At 42.4% G+C, this 13,476-nt stretch overlaps 1 protein-coding gene across 3 annotated transcripts in view; it reads left to right on the top strand.

Annotated features, from left to right (window-relative positions):
* Nucleotides 1–13,476, top strand: part of PCYT1B (phosphate cytidylyltransferase 1B, choline) — a 106,891-nt gene that overhangs the window by 64,223 nt on the left and 29,192 nt on the right. For all 3 annotated transcript variants that reach the window (XM_081115158.1, XM_081115157.1, XM_081115159.1), the window contains exons 3-4: nucleotides 2,331–2,447; nucleotides 11,298–11,449. In XM_081115158.1, the coding sequence (XP_080971284.1) occupies nucleotides 2,331–2,447; nucleotides 11,298–11,449 (269 nt within the window). The remainder of the gene's footprint in view (nucleotides 1–2,330; nucleotides 2,448–11,297; nucleotides 11,450–13,476) is intronic.

Genomic DNA, 13,476 nt, shown 5'->3' with positions numbered 1-13,476 from the left:
TCATTTATATATAATTTGTTTGAACCCAAATCCAAATAATGTCTATACACTACAATATATTGATATTTCTTCTAATCTGCAGGTCCTCCTTCCATTTTTCTCTTTCTCTTTTTTTTCTTGAAGTTTATTTGTTGAAGAGGCAGGATTCCTTTTCTTTTCTTTTCTTTTCTTTTCTTTTCTTTTCTTTTCTTTTCTTTTCTTTTCTTTTCTTTTCTTTGCTTTGCTTTTGGTCCTGTAGAGTTTCCCAGTCTGGAAACTGCTGACACATTACAGTTGTAAACGTGAACTTATTGCAAAATCAACTGCACAAATACTGTTAAAAGATTTCCTAAATGGCCTTTTTCTCGGTAATTATACCATCTTTCTTTACTTTTCTTCCCTCCCTGCTTCCTGAATCCATTTATCTTGATCACCTCTGAATCAATAAGGAAAAGTTCTGCAAAATTACCATCTGCTTTCCTCTGGGGTTTACAACTTAAAACAAATTTTCCTCAATTGAAATCAAATTGAATAAGAGCATTGAAACCAAGGATCCCTCATTAGGCAGTTTGTTATTTCAAAGCATTTTCTATTTACTGTGCCTTATTTAGAATACAGGATAATCCTGTGAAGGCAATTCTGTTTGTTCAAAATGGTATATAATTGGAAATAATTGCAATTCCCTGTCTGACATAAAGCCTCAAGATTTTTTATTAGAGAAATTAAATTTATTAGAAATATTTTACCATCTGAATCTATTAATGTAACATTTCTTTTCATTTATGTTCCAAATTAATGAGTTTGTACCACATCAAGAAATAATCACAACTTTAAATCTAAGTCTTAAAGATCACTCAACCAAAGTTTGCATGGATTTCTTTTTTAAAATGTATTTTTATGGCATTAACATAATTCATGCTCGTAGTTTAAAAAGTCCATAAGACTCTTAGGCTTATAACAAACACAAACCAGCAGTCCCTTTGCCTACATGCCCCACTCTGGAGCCTGGCTACCCGTAGGCAGTCTGCACTTGAAAACCAACTTTCCAAAATGTTATGGACCGCTCTCATTCACTGTCATTGCCTTCCTTATTTCCTCTGCCCTTGGGGTATTCTACCTTTTCCATTTTTTTCTCTGTAATTCTTGTGTTTGGGAGGAAGTGGAGGAGTGTGTGTGTGTGTGTGTGTGTGTGTGTGTGTGTGTGTTCAGTTTGCCATATTTAGCTTGTAGTTTGCCATATTTTCACTTTGTAGTTCCTTCGTTGTGAGTCCAGAATGGTGTAAAAGTTGGCACCCAAGCCCCATAACCCCAATAGAGCCCTCTTCTTTGAGGGGATATGTCTTTGGGATGACACAAAAGTGTCATCCTGCATTTGCTAGCCTGCATGGCCAGTCTCCTGGCTTCCAGAGGGCTATGGTGAAGTGAGTCCCTCTTCCTCGTGGAATGGTACTTCTGAGGGCTCTGTATGCCATTGTCAGAGTGTCTGCTGTGCCTCTTCACTCTTGTCCTTTCTCCTTAGGCAGAACCGTAGTGTTGGTCGCTTGCCTCCAACCCTGAGGCCCACCCCCACATGTAACTTTTGTGCGCTGATTCTCTTCTCTTTGGGGCATGTGCGTCCCCCTCCCACATCTCTTATGGATACCAAAGAGATTAGGGAGTGGCCCTTGTGCAGTAGTATGCTGGTAAATGCTTAACAATTGGCCCTCCAGAGGGACATACTAGTAAGCCCTGATTGGTAGCATTTGCTAATTTCTGTGGTATAAATATTCCTACCGAGACTGCAGGCTGCCAGTGTGATTGGAGTTTGGAATAAAGGTGCATCACTGTCTCTCTGAGCAGTATGAGCTACTCCTGCACAACACTGTCTCTGGGAACAGGACTCAGGGGTCTTCATTCAAGACTGCCAGACTCAAGGACGAAGTCATTTGTCCTTTTCATTGAGCTCCTCCGTTACTCCTGCCTCGACATTCCTCGACACTGGACTTACTCTGCCAACCCTGTGGTTATTCCTGGTCTGTCTGAATGTGCTGGCTCAGACTCCCAAGACTCCACTCTGGGTCAAGAGAAGTCCCCAGTGCTCTGTGTTTGTCTTTCCTGTTGCCTTAAAGTGTGTGTTCTGGGTCAGTCTTAATTTTGCTATGTTTCTACTCTGCTCTGATGTCTTCATCTTTGTATGTTTACAAAGAACTTCTTTGTAAAATTAATTTCCTGCATTAATATGAAATTGATGGTACGTAGACCTTGTGTTTTATCCAGGTAAACCTTCCTGCAGTGCCATACTGATGGGAGAATCAGGCAACTGGGATTTGCTATTCTGCAGTTCTGTTGATGATGCTTTCTTTCTCCCACAGTTGACAGGCCTGTCAGAGTATATGCCGATGGGATATTTGACCTCTTCCACTCAGGCCACGCAAGGGCACTTATGCAAGCAAAAACACTGTTTCCCAACAGCTACTTATTAGTAGGAGGTAAGAAGTGCATTTTCTCTTTGTCTAGAAAACTCCTTTATAATGTGCTTCCTATACAGGACCCCTTTCAGAGTTTTATTAAAATTTCGCATTGTTAATGCTTCCAATTTAGCCCATATTGACTCACAAGTTTGCTGTCTGAAATTTAAAATGATGTTTCAAAAACTGAAACGGGATTATAACATGTGATTTATACATCACTAATCCCCAGAGAGAGAGACAGGGTAACTGCTTTATGTTTTCTTTCTTTTTTTTCCCCATTAATCCTCACCTGAGGATATTTTTCCGTTGATTTTTAGAGAGAGTGGAAGGGAGGGGGGAGACAGAGAGAGAAACATCGTGTAAGAGAGATGCATCGATTGGTTGCTCACCCCCACCCCCACCCTGCACACACCCCAACCATGGCTGGGGATCGAGCCTGCAACCGATATAACTGCCCTTGACCAGAATCGAGCCCAGGACCCTTCAGTCCGCAGGCTGACAGTCTATCCACTGAGCCAAACCAGCTAGGGCTGTTTCCTGTTTTCCATGAATGCTTTTCTTCTTGTGTTTGAGACTTGATCCAATTTATGTTTCTAAAATTTTCGAGAAGGTTAGGAGAAAAGCAATATTATTTGGATATAAAATCTTGGAGAGCTGAAAGGGGTTCAGAATGATTAAGGTTAAACAAGATCATTATCTATTTCCTTTGTGTGACCCAAAGCGCTGAGAATGATGTATTAACATTAGTGGCCTATATTCAATTCGTTGAATTTATAAACAGTGTGTTAAAGAAATAGTTAACTATTTATTGAGATCCTACTATGTGCCAGGCATTCTTCTATTTTCTCTCCTTTCTTTCTTTCTTTTTTTTTAAAAATATATTTTATTGACTTTTTACAGAGAGGAAGGGAGAGAGATAAAGTAGAAACATCGATCAGCTGCCTCCTGCACATCTCCTACTGGGGATGTGCCCGCAACCCAGGTACATGCCCTTGACCGGAATCGAACCTGGGACCTTTCAGTCCGCAGGCCAACGCTCTATCCACTGAGCCAAACCAGTTTCGGCTTCTCTCCTTTCTTAACATATCAATTATACTTCTTTTTTCACTTTTTTAGTGGTTGACTTAGAATTTGCAATATACATTCTAACTAAGCCAAGTCCACTTTCAAATAACACTATACCAGAAGTGCAAGTTCCTTATAATAATAAAATATTTCTAATTCCTCCTTCCTATCCCTTGAATTATTGCTGTTATTCATTTCACTTATATATAAGCATATATATGTCATACATGATTGACTACATTCTTGCTGTTATTATTTAGAACAAAGTGTTACCTGTTAGATGAATTAAGAATAAGACAAATAAAAGTTAACTTATTCATTCTCTAATGTTCTTCTTTTCTTTATGTAGATTCAAATTTTTAACATATCATTTTCCTTCTCTCTGAAGAACTTTTTTTCCCCTCTGAAGACCTTTTTAAAACACTTATTGCAAAGCAGGTCTACTGGAAACAAATTTCCTTAATTTGTGTTTGTCTGAGGAAGTCTTTATTTCTCCTTTCCTTTTAAAGGATAATTTTGCAGGGTACAGAATTCTAGGTGGGTAGGTAGGTTGTTTTCTCTCAACCCTGTAAATATTTCTTCATTCTCTTCTTGCTTGCATTGTTTCTGGGGAGAAGTCCAATATAATTTTTAACCTTGCACTTCTAATTGGTAAGGTGTTTTTCCCCCCTTCTGGTGTCTTTTGAAATGTTTTCTTTGACATTTAACCTGTTTGGTGTCAAATGAGATGAGCAGATCTCATTATTTGTGGATGAATTTATTATTGCTAGAATGAGACATAGTTTAACATTGGTTTTATTCCTATACTAGAGGCCCAATACATGACATTTGTGCACTTGGGGGGGTCCCCTCAGCCCAGCCTGCACCCTTTCACAGTCTGTGAGCCCTTGGAGGATGTTCGACTGATGGCTTAGGCCCACTCCCTGCCTAAGCCGCAGTCAGACATCTTAGCACTGCCACTGAGGCAGGAGAGAGGCCCCTCCCCGCCGCCGCTGTGCTCGCTAGCCATGAGCCTGACTTCTGGCTGAGCGGTGCTCCCCCTGTGGGAGCACACTGACCACCAGGGGGCAGCTCCTGCATTGAGCGTCTGCCTCCTGATGGTCAGTGCACGTCATAGAGACCAGTCGTTCTGCCATTCGGTCAATTTGTATATTACCCTTTTATTATATAGGATTTCTTGTTATAGATGTAAGTGCTGAAGTATTTTGTTCACACAAATATTTAGATGGGAATGAAAGAAGTTTGTTATGACGATGCCACTCAATTATTGAATTCATGAGTTATTTTCCAAATGTCACAAAAATAATTTATTTCTATTGTCATAAAAAATAATTGTAATAGTCTATCCAGTGACAGTTTATTGAGATCTCCTTTCAAATTTCTTGGAAGCTATGGATATGAAATGACCTGACCTACAAAAGGATTTATTACCAAGCTATTAGAATTATTTGCTTTCTCCCTTTCTGGGAAGTATAAGAAAAAGGCTTTACCAAGACTTATCACATGACTCTTAATTATAACCCTTACTCTTTTACTTGAAAGCAATTTACTCACCCCATGGAGCTTTTGCCCTGCTGAGGAATACAGCCAGAGGTTCTTTCAATGCCTGAGCTTAACAGGCAGCCGACAGTTGGAGGTGGATCTTGGGGTGCTTTGGGGTGCCCTGGGCCCTGTGCTGGTAAAAGCTAGCCGTAGTGTGCAGCTTGGTCCTTCCTCTATGCACCCAGGCCAAGCAGAGGCAGCCACAAACTGTGGATCACTTGTAGTTCCAAACAGGTTGCCAAGGACCAGTCACAGGCAGCGTCTTGCATTGGCCTGCACCAGAGTCCCTCCCAAGAGGCCCCAGAAACCAACACACCCAGTGGCCAGCTTCAGATAACATCAGAGCAGGATCCAATAAGCTCTGCACACAGTATATCCAAAGGGAGATCTTGGCAAGCACCAGACCCTGCTGAGACGAATTCCACTGAGTGTAGTCAGTAGCGAGACAGCAGCTTGCACACTGTGGTCAGGGTTGAGCCTCACAGCCAGCCAGCCTGAGGGTCAATCCCACACATGAACGGGCCAGTAAAAATCAAGACTCAGTTACAACAGGAGGGCCCACCTAACCCACACAAGGGACATTCCCGGAGCACCCAGCTAGAGGATCAAAGGGCCTGCACCACTCAGTCCCACTGGACACCTACCACATAAGGCCACCCTGCCAACACTGGGAGACATAGCAGATCTACCTAATACATAGAAACAGGCACAAAATGGTTTTATGCAAGCTTATCTTGCTGGTATTATTTTAGCGAATCAAAATTGTCCAGTTGTAAAGCTGTTTTCTCCATTTTAATTTAAAACCAGTCATTTAAAAACAAGTCAAGAAATTAACATTTATATTGGAGAGCTTGTTGGTTTGTTTTAATTGTTTAAGGATTTGAGTCACCAAATCCCCATTTCTGCCTCACAGGAGGGGAATAAGAGACAATAATAAACCCAGTGCTACTCGGACTATAGCAGACACAAACATTGCCCCATAAATGTGGGTTTGTGCTCTATGGTATTTTAATTGAAATGAAATATTCCTCGGAGACCGCATTTTGCCTGACTGGTAGGAAATTCAGTCTGGTCCTTGTTGGGCTCTCTTCAGCTCCCCAGAGTCAAACAAAACTTCAAAATATTTACAGAAACAAGAGAGGGGCTTCTAGTCTTCAGCCCAGCACTATTTTTGCACTGTCCGTATCATCCAAGCCCACAAAATGATTAGAAGGGACCAGGTCCACTGTACGAGGTGAGGCACCTGTGGTCGGTGCCCCGGCGGAACCCAGTGCTCAGGGCAGCATGGCCCTCATTCCCAGAGGCCCTGCTGCTAGCACCTGCTGCTTTGGGCTCCACAGACCTTTGGAGGAATTCCTCCTCATTTGGAGGAATCTTCTCTCTGTGTCTTCTTCCTTACAGAAACCCACCAAGGATCTCTGGCTGTAGGGAAACAGTAGCCAGAAGGGCATGCTATCTGCCAGCAACATGAACTTCACCACTTTTGTGTGTGTGTGTGTGTGGGGGGGGCCTGTTACACGAAGCTGGAGACCTGCTTGGAGTGGGAACAGGGCAAAGACAGAGCCCAAAACACAAATGAATATTGCCATCGGTGGTCCTATATTTCTACTACTATTAATAAATGACAGCCCGGCCGGTGTGGCTCGATGGTTGAGCGTCAACCTATGGACCAGGAGGTCATGGTTTGATTCCCGGTCAAGGGCACATGCCCAGGTTGTGGGCTCAATCCCCAGTGTGGGGTGTATAGGAGGCAACCGATCAATGATTCTCTCTCATCATTGATGTTTCTATCTCTCTCTCCCTCTCCTTTCTTCTCTGAAATCAATACAAATATATTTAAAAATAAATAAAGAAATGGCAAACGTTACTGAGCTCATACAGATGATCAAATTTAATTCTCAAAACTTTGCCATGTTTTAAAGACAGACAACTGAGGCTTAAAGAGTTTGAATAACTTTACCAGGGACAACAGAGCCAGCATTAGAACCCAAACCAAATCCAAAGTCCAACCCCTATGTTATATTTTTTTTCTCCTGAGAGGTACTGGTAATATATTTTTTTTAATTTAAAACTTTTTTTCAAAAAAAATATATTTTTCAATTATACTTCAATTAGTGATTAGACATTAATATATCTTATGAAGTGATCACCCAATAAGTTTAGGGGTACTGGTAATATTTTGAGTACAGTGAGCTCCCAGATAGGCTCAGTGCATTCATCCATGGAACACCATGGCTCCGAGTTCTCCATCTGGTTGTCAGAGTGCATTTGCCAAGACTCAAGAACAACAGTGCTGCTCTGGGTGTAATTAATGTTTAGACAATAACTGATCAGAGTGTTCAGCTGCTTCTTGAGGTCACTTGTGGGGTATGAAAATAGGACCCTGTATTGGCATAAACAGGATGTTTGTTTTCTCTATGCTTGGTCAGGAGGCCATTACCTCGGCCACCTAGAAGTTATACCAAATTACTCAGGTGCAGGTTCAAAAGGGGGGTGGGATATAACCCAGCCTCATTTTATGTTCTTTTTTGCTGTTGTTATTAATACTTACCCGAGGATATTTTTGCATTGATATTTAGAGAGTAGAAGAGGCGGGGAAAGACAAAGAGAGAAACATCTATATGAGAGAGACACATCTATTGGTTGCCTCCAGCAGGGTTGGGGATGGAGCCTGCAATTGAGGTAGGTGCCCTTGATGGGAATCGAACCCTAGGACGCTTCAGTCCGCAGGCCAATGCTTTATGCACTGAGCCAAACTGGCTAGGGCTAGTTTTGTATTCTTTAAAATAGAAAATTGATGGATCTGAAATCCATTTCTGCTCAATATGATTCCTGAGGTAGTATTTTAGTCAAGTCCTAAAAGAACATTTAAAGTCTTAGATCAATTTTTAAATTGTATAGCTTGGCTCATAAATGATTCCTATTTAGGGAATCAAAAGCTAACACAGTCAGTGAATCAATACACATAACATAGTCATTATGGCCCTACTCCTTGTCCCCCGCCCCACCCCGCGACAGCTGGGCGTGATGGGTGATTAAAAAACAGGCTGGGCTCTTTACTCAAGATGTTCATAATATACTTCAGGGACTTTCAAATGTTTTATGCATCAGAATTTTCCCTGAAACTTGTGAAAAATGGAGCTGCCTGGACCCCACTCCAGACCCACTGTCTTAGTTCGTTCAGGCTGCTACAACAAGATACCACAGACTGGGTAGCTTAACAACAACGGAAGTCTGTTTCTCACAGTCCTGGAGTCTGGGGAGCCTAAGATCAAGGTGCTGACATGGCCTCCTTCTGGTGAGGGGCCTCTTCCTGATTCATAGATGGCACCTCCTTGTTTTCTTACATGGTAGAAGGTTCTAAGGAGCTCTCTGGAGCCTCTTTTATAAGACACTAATCCACCCTCATAACCTTTGTACCCCTGAAGGGTCCACCTCCCATATCATGACCTTTGGGAGTAATTCAGAGAGGACACATTCAGACCATAGCACCCCCTGAGTCAAAATCATGGGATGTGGGGCCCACTCATCTTTATATTTAACAATGTCTTTATATAGTTCTGATAGTAATCAAGGTTTTCAAGTCAGCCATGTGGCCAATGGTGTTACAGTAATATAAACCACCACTATACTGTTTTCTCTATTGTGTTCTTTATATGTCTACTAAGGAAATATGTATAGGAGATATATAGGCATACACATGTGTATCTAGAGATCCACTGGCCTCTTACTTGCATGTATGGTGTTGAAATGTGCCTGCAGATATACATCTATTATTTTAAATCATAGTAAACATTTATTGAGCATCCTATATAATAAAACCCTAATATGCAAATTGACCAAATGGTGGCATGACCGGTCGCTATGACACACACTGACCACCAGGGGGCAGACGCTCAATGCAGGAGCTGCCCCCTGGTGGTCAATGCACTCCCACAGGGGGAGCGCGGCTCAGCCAGAAGCTGGGCTCACAGCTGGCAAGCACTGCGGCAGTGGTGGGAGCCTCTCCTGCCTCTGCTGCAGGCGGGTGGTAAGAAGCGAGAGGTCCTGGATTGTGAGAGCCCTGGACTGCAAGAGGGATGTCTCGCTGCCTGGGAATTGGGTCTAAGCCAGGAGGCGGACATCCCCAGAGGGTTCCCGGACTGTGAGAGGGTGCAGGCTGGGCTGAGGGACGCCCCCTCCCAGCACCCCCCCCCCCACCTCCAGTGCACGATTCTTGTGCACCGGGCCTCTAATCTATATATATCAGGCACTGTTAATTCATTCAACAAATATTTGTTATAAGCCTACTATGGGTCATCAGAAAATGAAAGAGACAAAAAAGTCCCTGTTTCCAGGGAGCTTATATTTTAGTAGAAGAACACCAACCATAAACAAAATTAAATAAGACAATTATATGATGACAAGCTCTATGGCAAGAAGTAAACTGGGGAGGGGATTGGGACTGCCCGTGGCAGTGGTGGGGTCACAGTTTAGAACAGGATGATCGGGGAAGACTTGAGGGAGGACAGGGAAGGAGCCCTATGGATAATTGTAACAGAGCTGTCCAGATTTGGGGGACAGAAAATGTGAAGCCCTGACCTAAAGAGTATTCCAGTGGCTTCAGGAAACAGCAAGGAAGTCAGGGGCTGGGGTGAAATAAAAGATGCAGTCAAAGAGGCATGGAGTGGGTGGAGCTGTGGCTCTTGTAGGAGGAGCCTGTAGGCCACTGGAGGAGTTTAGCTTTTACTCTGGGGGAAATGGGGAGAGTTCTGAGCCTGGAAATGAATGACAGAGTTTAACGAATTTTAACAGGATCATTGTGGCTGATGAGAACAGGAGGTGTGCAAGAGACCAGTTAGGAGGCCACTGCAGGAACCTATAGGAGAGGTGGGGAATGGGCCGGGAAGGGAGCAGTGAAGGTGGTAAGAACAACATGACTTCTAGCCCCACTGTGAAGGCACAGCCAGCAGTTTTGCTGAGGGTTTGGATGTGGAGTGTATGAGGGCTGCAACAGGAGCTTTTCCAAGGATCCCAGGCATGGCCATAGCTCTGTCGCCAGATTTGGTCCTGAATATGGATCATAATTTGGTTCCAAGAAAGTGATTGCATTTTTTAAATCCTCACTCAAGAATATGTTTTATCAATTTTAGAGAGAGGAAAGGAGAGAGAGAGATTGAGAACATCGATTGCTTGCCTCCTGTACCCGCCCAGACCAGGGATCAAACCTGCAACCTAGGTATGTGTCCTGCCCAGAAATCAAACGTGCACCCTTTTGGTGTATGGGACAATGCTCCAACCAACGGAGCCTCCCATCCAGGGCTAACATTTTTGTTTTTAAAACATGTCACATACACTGAAAATTTGTAAATTTATTGTGTGTTCATATTACCTGAAGGGGAAAAAAAAAAAACTCATCTTAAGAAGCAGTTGGGGTAATCTGACCACTGCAGCAGGGACTGTACCCACAATGACATTTTTCCCTGACGTGTAGTAAAGCCCCGGAAAGCTGCCTTTGCCAACAAAAAAGATATTCTGCATAGGATAACGAATAGTATTTATTGTGCTGTTTGTTTTGAAGCACTTTTATGTAAATCCCCAACAACTCCATTCTAAGGCCAATAGTGGAGGTTATTACTATTCCCATTTGAGGGTTCAAAAGGAACCCGAGATCTCGAGAGGATAAAGATGTGGGAAGGATGAACTCTGTTAGAGCAGACTTGGTATTTCATGACTTCCTCCTCTTGATTGTGTGGCTGGATGTGTCAGGACTGGTCCTCAATCCAGAAAACAGAAGTATGCTGTGCACGTAGGCACGTGTACACGCACGTGAGTCACACGGGTTACTATGTACAGTGATCTAATAAAGGAATTGGAACTGATTATTCAAACCTTCTATACTTCAGGCCTCTTGATGCCTCTCCTCTCTCTCCCTTCTCTGTCTCTCCATTTGTTCATTTTATTTCTAAATAGTAATTTTCACTGAAGGATGGGCTAGGGAAATAAAAAGCAAATGAAAGTCACATTAGTAGTGTGGAGAATAATTTTAATAAAAGCCACCGCGGAGAATGCAGTTGTAATTAGCACTGAAATGAAATTCTGATTGCTGCTGCATTTCAGCTTGCTTCCCTTTCCTGAGCCTTTGTTCCGTAGAAAACAGAGTTCGATTATGCAAAGCACCTAGCGAGACTGAGCTCCTTTTGTCTTGCTAAAGAAGCCATATAGGTACCGCTTCGGTTACCCGGGCCAGCTAACAGCATTTAATGCACTTGCCTGTTTCAGTTTGCAGTGACGACCTTACCCACAAATTCAAAGGTTTTACCGTGATGAATGAAGCAGAGCGATACGAGGCTCTCAGACACTGTCGCTATGTGGACGAAGTCATCAGAGATGCTCCATGGACACTCACACCAGAGTTTTTGGAAAAACACAAGGTACTTACTCTCCTCTGTTCTCTAAGTAGCAGAATTAAGGCACCTGGCTCTGCAGCCAATGCCCAGAAAGCCCAAAGACTCTACCAATTCCTAAAAGAGGGGACTTCAGGAACTGCCATTTGGTGTCACTTGATGGAGCCCCTCTCTCCTGCCCGATCCTGGGGACTGATAGCCTCTCACTTCTTCAGTGTGGGCTCTGGAACTAGGCCCCCAACAGGTCCAACTCCAGCCTCTATCCCTTCCTTACCTTGAGCAAAATATTGAACTCACCTAAACTGTAAAATGGGATGATATTAGTGCTTTCCTCCTGGGGCTGTTTTGAGGATCTAATGAGCTCATCTAAGTGAAACCCTTGGAACAGTGGCTGGCTCATAGCAAGAGCTCCAAAAATGTCATTATCGTCACCATCACCACTGTCATTATTTGTGCTTATAGATTCACAGGCAGCATTTTTCATGGAACAAATGAACACACATCTTATCCAGAAGGGCAGGGGTCAGGCGTTAGGGAAAGAACTTTATATCTATGATTTTGTGACCCTGAGACTCCTACTGATCCAAGATTTGTATTAGTTGAAAACATGAAAAATTCGTTTGATTTGCATCAAATTATGTGCTTTGTATCTCCCTACCAGACCCACATTAGGAGCTATTCTTTCCTTTTATAAGCAGCACAAAAAAATAAGATTAAGCAGTTCTAAGAGTTTTCTTGTCTATTTTTAAATTCACCATGCAGAAGAGAATAGAGAACACTGATAAATGTGCATCGGTAATAGCAGAGGAGACAATGTCCCAGCAAGAATAAAAAGAAAATGGAAGAACTACAATATAATTTACTTCCAGCAATCACTAACACATTTTTATTAAGCATCTATTGTATATTCAACTTGTGCTAGGCATTATGGAAGTACTCATGATGGTGATGATGGCTGCCACTTTCTGAGTATTCACTATGTGCCCAGCCCTGTGCTAAGTCCTTTGCTCTTACACAAATTGTACTCAATTTCATGGCTACCCCGAGAAGTTGTTGTTGTTATTGTTATATATTATTATATAACAATATAATATAATATTATATAACAATATTATTATATATTGGACAGGGGGAGGAACTAAGTTTGAGTACTAAGAATAATAATAACTAACATTGAGTACTGTGTGCCAGTTATTATTTTTAAACACTTAAACAAGAGGGGTGCTACTGGCATCTAGTGGGTAAATGGTAGGGTGCTACTAAGCATCCTACAGTGCACAGGACAGACACCCCACCAAAAAGAATGATTAGGTCAAAATGTCACTGGTACCGAGTTTGAGAAATCCTGATTTAATCTTTACCACCAATTTATAAGTTAGGTAGCTAGTAAGTGGTGGGGCAAGAATCACATCCATGCAAATTAAACTGCTATTCCAAACTACCTCTCAAGGTGAAGTGTAGGTGTGTTATAAAGGGCTTTGAAAGGTAGGTAAGGAGGTTTTACTTGATGTAGGAGCAAACAGAACTAGTGAAGTCAGCAGGCACAAGGATGACACAGAGAAAATTCTGTTTAAGGAAGATCCCCCAGGTGACAGAGGAATGACTTGGACAGGAGCCCGTAGTGAGGAAGGTCAGGTACAAATTGATATCAATAATCAGGTGACCCGACCCTGGATTAGTGTAGTAGCAACAGAGAGGAAGTGAGGCAGGCCACTTCCAAGGTGTTTGGGGCCTAGGTGAACTGGAAAAATGGAGGTGCCCTTAGAAGGGGGCACCAGTTTTCAGGATGAATGAAATTCCAGGTAGACGGATTTTAAAGAGACAGTAAGGGCTAGTAAAACAGAAAAGGGTGACTTTGGGCAAATCTAATAAGTTTTCCAGATTCAGCAGCCTTATGTCCCAACTGAAATAATAATATGCACCCTACTTACCTCACAAGTTGGTTATGAAAAATCAAATGAGAAAAGAGATAAAATTCATTCATCAGACTAAATTCATTTCCATAATACCGTATAAGATGGCACTTAAGTGTGAGTGCCTATTGCCATCAATGG

Source organism: Myotis nattereri (assembly GCF_964212035.1).
Source record: "Myotis nattereri genome assembly, chromosome: X".
NCBI classification, from domain to species: domain Eukaryota; kingdom Metazoa; phylum Chordata; class Mammalia; order Chiroptera; family Vespertilionidae; genus Myotis; species Myotis nattereri.
Note: the sequence above shows the minus strand (reverse complement) of the source record. Positions and strands in the feature narration are given on the sequence as shown.